Genomic DNA, 11051 nt, shown 5'->3' with positions numbered 1-11051 from the left:
TTCCCAATGTACGTTCTTTCTCTGTTCACAAGAGAGCAGTCAGCTACTTGGAATTAGTCACTGGCCAGCACTGAGAACACAAAATTTCAGCTTTCTCTACAACATACCTTGCTTTGATTCCTGACCTTCCAGCTTGCTGTCTTCTCTCAGAGAAGAAGTTGAGTCTATACTGTTGTCCTGTCTGGAAACAATTAAGAACGCATTTTAATTACCATAATTTAACATCTAACAGAACATTTTTTAGAAACTAAAAAATTATCAGGTGGTAGGCCAATAAGCCAGCTACAGTAGGAATAAGGACAGAAGGAATACAGAGAGCTAATGTGAGCACTCAAAAATAAACTTTTTTTATTTTGCCTTGTGATACACAAGGATAAAGCAATTATTTCCACTGCATCCTTGCCTTTTAAAGTAACAATCCTCAATGGCTATAACTGAGGAACCACAGCTGAGCAGTTATAAAGGAAAAGCTCCTCATATTAGGAGCTTTTCTGTAAAACTCAAAATAAACTGTCATGTAATTAAATTGTTTGGGAAAACTACAATTTCTGCTGCATTCAAATACTATTTACTGTCTTATTTTGAAAGTAAAAAATTATTCTCGTGAAATTATCATTAGACCATCATCAACCTCTCCTAAACCAGAATCTTCCTGTTTCACAAAGGGATACCTTTTAGAAGGAAACTGTTTACAACTCAGCTATTACAGTGCATTCAGTACCTGCATTTCTCTATTTCTCCTACTTAAAGACTTCAACCCTTGATGTCTAGGGTTTCAACTCTTTACACAAGTGTAAGAAAGAGACACTTCAGTGAAAGGTTAATGTCTTTCATGTACTTCACTCATACTAGTTACACAAACTGTGAAAACACGCAGGAAGGGCACAGGTAGAACAATCCAGAATCACAGGAAGAGTTCAGTTGCCACATCCAGAGAGCACTTTGACAACAGAATTGCCAAATTTCTAAACTAAAGTTAGCATGTCAGTGGCTTAATCTGTATTAATATGGAATCAATGCAGCTCTCCTGGCCATGGGAACCTAACAACAGTATAAAAAGGAAGCTGTATTCTGGTGTCACAGATGTAAATATAATGACTAACAACTTGTTTCTCAGTAATGGCCTTTAGGGCTTTCCTGAAAGTGAACACATGTCTATTTTCCTCATGTTTCACAAGTTGTTTTTTTTTTCCATATGCCCAATGGTTTTATAAGGAGGAACAACACCATAGTATTTCTATAAAACATGGTCTGAGATGAGAGGCAGTCATTTTTATTTCTATTTCCTTTTCTGAAGTGGCAAAGGCTACATCAACAGACTCTCCTCTTTTCCCCCACTTTTTTTAGCCATTGGAACATAATTGTGTAAAGTATCATGCAATAACTCTTTATGGACAATAAACAGGTCAATACATTTGCCTAGCAAAGGCCTGGATGTGAACGTCAGCCTGTTTTGCTTATTTATTGAGCCACATGGCTACACTAACTCCTTTTCCAAGCAAGATAAGAATAATCTAAATATGCCTACACATGTGTAGGCAACTGCAACCAGCAACTGCAAAGAGGACCACAGGTCAGAATGGCCTACAGGACTGTGCTGCCAGAAATCAGACAGAATGAAAAATGTACACCTTCTCCAGGATTTTCAGTGTCATGCAGCTGTAAATAGATGCTTGTAATTCACTAGCAAACCTCAAGCTAGTCTAGACAAGAAGCAAGATGCAAGATCTGAGACTAAGGTATCAAACTGACTGTAAAATCAGAGGCAAAATTCCAAAAATAGACTAGGTTCTGCAAGTAGGCAAGCTGAGGGATGATAATAGAGCACTAGATACCCCAGAGATGAACAGCATCAGCTACTGGCGACAATCACAGGCCTACACCTGCCATCAGAGAGGCCTGCATGCACAAGGAGGTCTGAGCAGCAACAGCAACAAGGATACAAACCTTGTGAGCTTCTGTGTCAGCAGGCAGGGAGAGATGTGGATTTCAGACCAGTTATTGGTCAGCAGATGTGAATGGAACCACTTGGTTTTTGGCTTTTTTTTTTTAAGCAACTCCTAATAATTTGCTATATCTAGTATCTAGATATTTAATTCTTGACCAAAATTAGGTTGTGATATACCCTGATCATCACTAAGAGTGGAAGCAGCTTTGGCTGCTCCTGTCCCATCCTCTTTCACACACATACTTCACCATTCAGAACTCAGTAGTCATGTCTGCACTAGACAGCAAACTGTCACTTTAAAAAGCCTGATCTTGCACCAGTAGTATTCAGACAGTAGATTTCAGAACTCTGGCATCACCTTGATGTCTGATGAAGAACTGTAATCATCTCTTTCAGAGAAAACAAAGTGACCACTATAGTTCAGACATTGTCTGTGAAATTATCCACAACCATTTTAATAGTTGTATAAAAAGAAATTACCAACTTTAAAAAAAAACACACATTGAAACTTGTAAAGTTTCTTCCTGATGCTTTGACTTTAACAATAATTACAGCTAACCCATATTCATTTAGAGACTACCTACTGTCAGCAAAAGAATTTTTACAACATGGAAGTACTTTTACAGCACTCTTTGCTTCGTAGGCAAGCATTTTGCACCATCTACTGGCCCAACAAATCCATCTTAAGTTCATTGCTCAGTTTGACTTTTAACTTGTTAGCCTTGTTTTATGTGTCTGCTAGTGAAAAATATTTTTTCCCTAATTATCTGTACTGTGGTATACATTTAAGAAAGGGGGGTCTTCAAACAATGGGAGCAGAAGATACGTTGTTCTAAAATTAAGGGACATTATCCACACTTGATACTCTCTTTTTTCATGCTGTGCTGGTAAGTGACAATAGTAATTTAGAGTGTCACCCTTTTGCCAACCTTTATATTTCTCCCTCAAGATGACAGTTAAGTCCAAAGTCAATCTTCCAAGCAATAAACTCAGCACATTTAAATTATTATTTTAAACAGAACAACACTTTCACAGTATGATCTTTTCAGCAGAAAGAAGCTAACTTTCAGCAGTTTGCTGAAAGCAAATGTTGTAAATTTAAATTTACCTCATTTTACATAGAGCATGCATTTCATGTTGTCATGTGCCACACTAGTGTAATCCCTAACTGGGCTCACACAAATGGTTTCCGTACACGATTTGCTACAGGAATTTGTAGAGCTCTCAACGCATCTGGGTTTGAAGGTGATTTGGTACCCAATTCCAATAGGTTATCCAAAGCTGGGTAAAAACACAGCAAAGGTTAGGAAATGAGTACTGGCAGAGGAGCAGATGGCTAAGGATTGACAGTAGCTCTCCAATACTGGTGGCAGGGATACCAGGTTTCAGTGGTCACTGGGGTTGGAGACCAGAAGGCAAAGTATTATTCACCTGAATCTCCAGTGAGACTTGAGATTGGGACCTCTTATTTTTGACATAATGTACCTTCCTGAATTAAAATTTGCCTTTGCACTCAGTTCCAGGCATAAAAATCATTTCCAGAAGTCCCAAGTCCTTGAAAGATTCCTGCAAATTTTTGTTCCAAGGACAGTTTTTTTTAACACGCTTTAAGTAGCAAGTTAAAAAAACAAAAGGGAAAAAAGTTGTTATGAAGTAGTGCTTCTCAAAGAAAGGTATCTCAAAAGACAGGTGTTAATAAAATAGTTTAATGAGCTATGCAAAGTCCATCAGTCCTGTTACAGGTGATGTTTCAGGACACCACAAGAACAGAAGGCAATGAAGCAAATTAGCCAAATGCTGATGTATCTGTTCAGTGACTCATGTAGCTGGTTGTTACAGTGATTCCAAATGCTGAAAAATTGTCTTGCAGGGCTGGGTAATTATCAGATGGTAAATGCATGCTTGTGAACAGCCCAGCAGCCAGGAGCACAACACATCATAACAAGACAAAACTTTTAACTGCTAACCTTTCCAAAAGAAAACAAGCAAAAACTGCACTTTTGACTGCAAAGTAGTAAAATACCTGTAAATTCTTGAAAGAGCAAATATTAAACTGCAAATTTTCACTCAGTGAAAAAATAAGCCAAATATGATTTTGAAGGCAAAAGATCATTTACTCAGACACATATGAACATTGATCATTATAATGCTATTAGAATGCTTGTTCTTTTAATGTTTTACTAATACAGCATGTAACTTACTTTCACTTGTTCTGCTGGAGGATATTTGAAGAGTCAATTCAGGTAAAAGAAAAGAAACAGCTCAAAAACATGCTAACACTTCTTGAACAAGATGAAGAATACCTACTTGGTTTTTGCAAGACATTATCTGACTCCTGTCAATTAAATACCTGATGTTTAGTTGGAAGCTTCATATACAGTAATTCTCTTGTTTTAACAGTATTCCATTTCAGACAATAACACAGAAACAGCAACAAAAATCTGAGAATTGCATATTCAAAAACCTATACAAAGCCAACAAATAACAAAATTTATCTATTGCAACAGCATGTTCCAGTTACTAGCAAATATAGGTCCTGCTTCTTCAGTTCTTCTGCATGGTTATTGCCGGATTTCTAATGCTTCACACAGCATAAGCTGGTGATAGAAGAGCAAATGTTTTACATGCTAATGTAAGCATGTGAAGCATTTACATAGTTGAAATTCAAGAAAAGCCTCAGGACTTCCACTTCTAGTAACAGAATCAGGATATGTGCAAAAACCAAAAAAGGAAGATTCAATTTACAATTAGGTGCAATACCATCTAAAAGCTTCACATAAATATCTGAATTTTGCAAATTTCCTGTAACTAGAGAAACTTCCCTAAATTCCTGCTACTTTTAGCTCGTTCAGACAAGAAACAGCTCTTTAGAGACGGAGAGTCATTTGCTTATTTCATTTTAAATTTCTCTACATGTATTGATTCAAGCATTCTGAATTTCAGTTGATACATGCAGATGGCTAAAGATATGTTTGTTGAATTTATTTTTTTCAAAGGACAATAATGAAAGAAACAAATGGATGTTTCCAATCAGTTAAAACACTTTTGATTAGAGTACTACTTGCTATTCACTTTTTCCCTTTCCACATTCACATTTCCATGTAAAAACTAATACAAGTCAGATTTAAAACAAGTAAGTTATAATAGAATGCAGGAAAAAGAAGTAATTTATATGAAAGCCACATGCAATGAAGATAACCTAGGAAGAACTAACAGTGATTATATAAATAGAGAAACTGCCTTTTTTGTTATGAAAAGTCTTTTCTATTCCCAGGGCAAACAAATTTACCTACTTAAATCCAGAAGAGAAGTATAATTAATGATCACAAACAATGCTTGCTTGTCTTAGCAATGCAGTTTTCAATATTTTTTCACATATGCACCCTAAGCCTCTCTAGTGGCTGACTTGTTGCTGAAACACAGTTTTCTGAAGTTTTGAAAACTTGCATTTATAATTATTTACACACAGGTTATAAAGAAGCTGACCCAAGGCCCAAAGATTAGACTACTTAGTAAAAAGTGCTTGTGATTGTTTACCATTGTAAAAGCATCATATTGGTCTACTTACTGAGCACTGAACTTCAAGATTAACATAAAATCTTAATTCTTCTCATTTTCTCCTATCTCTTTATTTTTCTATCCTCCAAACAGTTTTTCTGTTTTGTTTTCTTTTTGTTAATGCCACCACACAGCTGAACCGTGGAGCCAAGGTACTCAGACAGCACCCACTGATGCAGAATGATAATTTTGAAAGGGAGAAGAAAATCCCTAATTCCTAAAACTTGCCTGCCCAGCTTGGAGGGGTCTGAAACCCTAAACTATCAGGATACAGATACAAGAACAAGGGACACCTCAATCACTGTTTGTCACAGGAAGCAATTTGCTCTACAACTATGAACAACATCTCTCAGTTTCGTTTACCTTTTTGAAACACAATTTCTTCTTGATTTACTACCAGCTACTGAAACCTTCCCAACTGGCACGGGAAAACAGGGTAAGTGTCTTCGATATCCACTAGCTAAAAACTGGTAAATTCTGATTTTTCTTATTTGATAGTTTTATTCATTAATTTCCTCTTTTTAGATTTTTATGAGCTCAAATAATTTCCATATAAGAAATAATTTACACAGTCTACACTATCAAAGGATCATAAATACATGTCTCAACAGTAGCTTTGAAACATCTTAAAGACACAGAACAACCTTACTGAAATCCAGCAGCACTACTCCTGCCATACATCTTGGAGATAAAGAACATTTAACATATTTTGCCGTAGTAAATAGCTTGTGAGTTAGGCCTTAAACAAAAACCCAAAACAACACAAAATGTCTTAGGGAATCAAAAACCTTGGGTGTTTTTTATGGCTTATTTAGCAAGCAAGTGTGTCTTCTGATTCTATTTAGAACTTCACTGGCAAATTATCAATCACTTTACAGAGACTATTCCACATAGAGACCACTAGACTACATAAAGAGACCCAATATTTAGTATATTTAATATTTTATTATATTTAGTAATTTTTCTATCTGCTTTTCCAAACCGCCAGCAGAGGGCAATGTCCAAAATAAGAAAATTAGTTTTTAAAACTGACTAGTGACAACCCTGTTCACAGATCAGGTAGGCAACAAATAGCACAGCAGGATACATTAACAATGGGCTCCAAATGGAACTTTAGAAGAAACAGTGTCAAAGGGTATTAAAACTGTATCACAAGGAAAAGAATGAAACATAATTTGTATTCACTCCAGTTCCTAGTATATTTGTATGATGAGAAGTCATCAAAGAAAATTTTGTGATAACTTCATAGCTTGTTCTGAATCAAAGATGGGATCAGAAATTAGGTCTCTGCTAAAGAAAAATACTGACCAGAAGGTGGAAGTTGAATTAGTGTTACTACCTTTCCCATCCATTTGTTCTTATTTAGGAGGTTCAGATAAACTAACCAAACCAATAAAAAAAGTAACCAATAAATAAAGTAACCAGGAGGTTACTTTAATCTGCCCATCTCTGCTGCATTGTCTTGTACTGTCTCAGAGGTTTACTAAGTGTGTCCTGAATCTCCGGACCACATGTAATCAGGTCAGTACTGAAAACATAAAAGCTTACTAGTCTTCTAGAAACAAGTTAGCCTCCCTAAATTTGATGCATTGTGCATGATAATGAGTAACTTTCCTTTTCCCTTTAATACTTCCATAGAAACTATCAAACAGGTGAACTCCTGACAAAGAAACGGTCTTTAAAAAACAGAGAACCATTTTAAGAAAAGGTTAAGAAGTGCTGTCTTTTACAAAACTGCCAGGTGCCAAGATAAGAGCAAGAGACTAGAAGTATCTGTTCTTGAAACTCTACATTCTGTAGCACTCCTTATACAGAGTGCATTGAACAGGTGAGTGCCAGTGCTGCTTCAACTGGGGCAGGAATGAAGGACCAGAATGAAAAGGTGAAAGAGAAGGGAAAAATCTCAGCTGAACTGAAAGTACACTTAAACAATTCACTGACCTAAGTGGGAGGGGTTTACTGCTTTAGCTCACAAAAAGACAACCTAAATCACACCACTTCTGTTGCAGGACACAAGTATGAAAGTTTAATTACCACAACTCAGATGATAGTTGGTATGCCACTATGAACCCAGTTATGTGCTCAAGACACACTTTATGTCACAAAGTGAAAAAATCATGTCTGTAAGTTTAGGGCTTGCTAGTAGCCACAGTTCATTGTCATTCAGAGTAATTAATTAAGGATATAGCAACTGGGTCTTTCAATTATATATTTGATCATTTCTCATGAAAAATGTCTGAATTGTTCAGTCTCCTGAAATTAAGTTTAAGTGTTTTATCTTTTACTCACTGACTGACTGAATCACCTCCAGTCTTGTCTCCTCCATCTGCCTCCTCGTCAGTATCAGAATCAGCTCCAATCTTGCCTAGATATACACAGTTCCAAACATGAAAATTTAGGAAAGTGATATAATTAATAATACATACTTAGGTTTACTTTTAATTATTAACTCTATTACAGTCAGCAGAAGAGGATTTTTCCCAGTTAAAGCAGAAGTTCTAAAATTAGAGTTAGTCAAAACCAAAACCCTTATTTGGGAGTTTTCTGTTGGCTTCGCATACATTTATACTGGATTACAAAAAATCTGATTAGCTACTCTGATTAGTACAATACTGTGGGTGCTAAAAATAAAGTACAGAATTAACAGCAAGATACTCTGGAGCAGTCAGACTCGAAGAGCTTTTCTTCATTGACAAGACAGCAATATGTTTACAAATAAGTTCTATATTCCTTAAACTCCACGTGCAAGTTTAATAAAGCTGTGAAAAGCTGGAATGACATATCCTTAACCAAAGTACCTGAGCTGAGTGACTTGGTGGAACTGAGCGATTATGTACACACTAATATATACTTACTAGTGTGTGTCTGTATATATACATATATATTTAAGTAGCTAAAAAGCGTGCCAATTAGGTTGAGGCAGACTATTTTCTGGTATACAGTGGAGTTTTAAAGTTTCATTCATACCTTCAAGTATCTTCAACAGTTTTTTTTCCGATAACAGCTCCAACTGCTCCATGCAAAGTCTTTTGATTTCATCCATGGAACAGTTCTAAGAAGACAGATAAGACAAACCACAAGCTACTAAAAATTTCTGAGAAGAGAGTAATTAAAAGATGTAATATCTAACTGTAATGAAGAGTTAACTTGGATTAAAGCCTCTCCCATATTCTGATCTGCATTGATGCAACTGCTGTAGAAAACCAGGCATTTCAGTTATAACAAGAATAGCATATGTGTGGGTTTCATCTGAAAAATTAAGCAATACACACTCTATCAGTTACCTGACCTATGGCTTGGAGTCTTTACTGCAGCTACAATACTGAGCACCAGAAACACCAGAACATATGTGTGAAGCATGGAACCGCAAACAATTGCAGACCTGGTTATTCCTAGTTTTCCATCACTAGGGGGAAGCTGGGCTATGTAATTAAGCTTGCAAAGACCAGAGGCAACTGTTGAGTGCAAGTCCACAAACTGGAGAAAATAATGCTATTGATGACAGACCAACAGATGCAAATCACAACACAGAAAATAAAGGAAGTATGTAAACTGTGATTAATTTCTCATGCTTGGTGCATACCATACACTGCCACAGATTTTACTGGTATTCCAGTTACTTTCAAATCTCATACCTCCTGGTGACATTTGGGAATTTCTCATTTTCAAATGAGCTATGATACCATGTACAAGTACCAAAATGAGGAGCTGCTAAACAGGTTGCAACACTCTCATTTTCAAATGAGCTGTGATACCATGTACAAGTACCAAAATGAGGTCCAAATTCTCAGCTTCTTCTTCTTCTGCCAGAGACAAGAAATGGATGAGCCTATGTGCAACTTGCCATATGTTTAAAACTAAGTCCTGTCTCACTTATATTATTAATAATACAAGTCATTAAGATAAAAATTTGAGATAAAAAATTTACAACTACTAACAAGCATTACACAGATGACATTTCACTTGCAGCCTCCTTCTGTACAGGCTGCTAGCCTAATTTATTTTAAGTCCTATCGTTCACAAGATTCAAAAAGTGTATGATCCAAGCCAGTAAAACTCCACCTTTAGTCCACAGGAGTTACAGCTTCAGAAGTTGTTTATGAAGAATGGGCTTTATTTTCTTATCTCAGACATTGCTTTAATACCATACAAAGAAAATCAGTTGCCACAAGCAGAAATCAGTATTTTATTTACAAATCAGCATATTAGTTAGTGAACAACACTACTGTATTTACTCCTCATAACCACGAAAATGTAAAGGTAAACCTGAAGTTCAGAAATGGTTGAGCAGTAGCAAAAGTAGTAACCTGGAATAACAACAGCAAATCTTTAAGAAGTCTCACTTCCAGACACATGACTGGGAGACTACTTAAGAAGAGTACTTGACTTTGTAGAAACTTCTTCAGTTGAGAGAAATATACAGGCAGCTTTTAAAATGTAAATGCACTAGGCTTGAGAAATAAGTATTTTTTGTCACACAAGCATTCAAGATCATGGTAAATATATAAATGGTAAGTGTACTTCGGTACCTTTAAAGTATCAGGCAGCATCTTCTGTAGTTTCTTCTCCCCTATGACACAGAAACACTGTTGAAGCATTTCCTTTTTGTCCCCAATGTAGAAACTGACAGGTTTGAGTGACACAGTGAGATCTAATCCTCCTTCTTCTATATCACTGGGTTGTTCAGCTTCTTCCACTTTTTCTCCAGAGAGTACATTGCATTTTGTTTCCTAAAATCAAAGAAGGCACATTTTCTAGTGAATTAGAGAAGAGAGAAAATTACAGCTTTACCTGTGCTTGCAATAATATTCCCTTCATAAAGGCAAGGTACATCTTAACATGGGTTTCTCAAGTTCCAGTGTTTCATATTGCAAGGTAACTGCATTACAGAAGTTTATGTATTTTACTACTGAAAACATTATTGTGCCAGGAAAATTTTTTAAACCTCCATGAAGTGAAAACTACTCCTAAATATTAACTGGGAAATACTATCTGCAAACACTTAGCTGGTGCTTACACATGAAAGCATGCTTTAATGCAGAAGAAATCCATCTGATTAGCTGGGCAGTTAAATCATAAAGCTCATCATTTACAGCTACCCTGCTAAGACTGGCATACAATCCTCTGTATGGCAGTCTTCACAGAATTAAAATGGGCTTCGTATTAGAAAATAAACCCTCCATACATCAGCGGAGGACCTCTAAAATAGAAAAAACTAATTAAAACAAACAATCAAAAACCCAAACAAAAACAAAAACCCAAAAAAACTAAAACCCAACCAAACAAAAAAACCCCAAAAAAGACCAAAAAAAAAAAACCAAAAAAACAAACGACCAGTCAGGAATATATTTGTTAGCCTCAGAATTCACTTAGGCGTGCATGTCACAACCATTTTTTGCACACCAACACATCCTTGGGAAGACTCGCAAGGGCAGAAGTGCGAAAACCACGACGGGCGCTAACGGACCTTGTACGCCACACCCCTCACACCGGGGAAGCACAGACCGGCGTTCCCGGGACGCGCGCCAGGGCTCGGCCGGCCCCC

General features: G+C 36.6%; 1 protein-coding gene across 1 annotated transcript in view; it reads right to left on the bottom strand.

The window, feature by feature from the left end:
* Nucleotides 1-10232, bottom strand: part of CAAP1 (caspase activity and apoptosis inhibitor 1) — an 18417-nt gene extending 8185 nt beyond the window's left edge. The window contains exons 1-4 of the mRNA XM_005425015.2: nt 10036-10232; nt 8474-8558; nt 7796-7871; nt 108-181 (exon numbers count right to left, since the gene is read on the bottom strand). Of these exons, the coding sequence (XP_005425072.1) occupies nt 108-181; nt 7796-7871; nt 8474-8558; nt 10036-10104 (304 nt within the window). The 5' untranslated portion in view covers nt 10105-10232. The remainder of the gene's footprint in view (nt 1-107; nt 182-7795; nt 7872-8473; nt 8559-10035) is intronic.
* Nucleotides 10233-11051: the final 819 nt, after the last annotated feature.

Source organism: Geospiza fortis, unplaced genomic scaffold, assembly GCF_000277835.1.
Source record: "Geospiza fortis unplaced genomic scaffold, GeoFor_1.0 scaffold240, whole genome shotgun sequence".
NCBI classification, from domain to species: Eukaryota; Metazoa; Chordata; class Aves; order Passeriformes; family Thraupidae; genus Geospiza; species Geospiza fortis.
The sequence above is the reverse complement of the archived record's forward strand: the minus strand, read 5'-3'. Positions and strand labels throughout refer to the sequence as shown.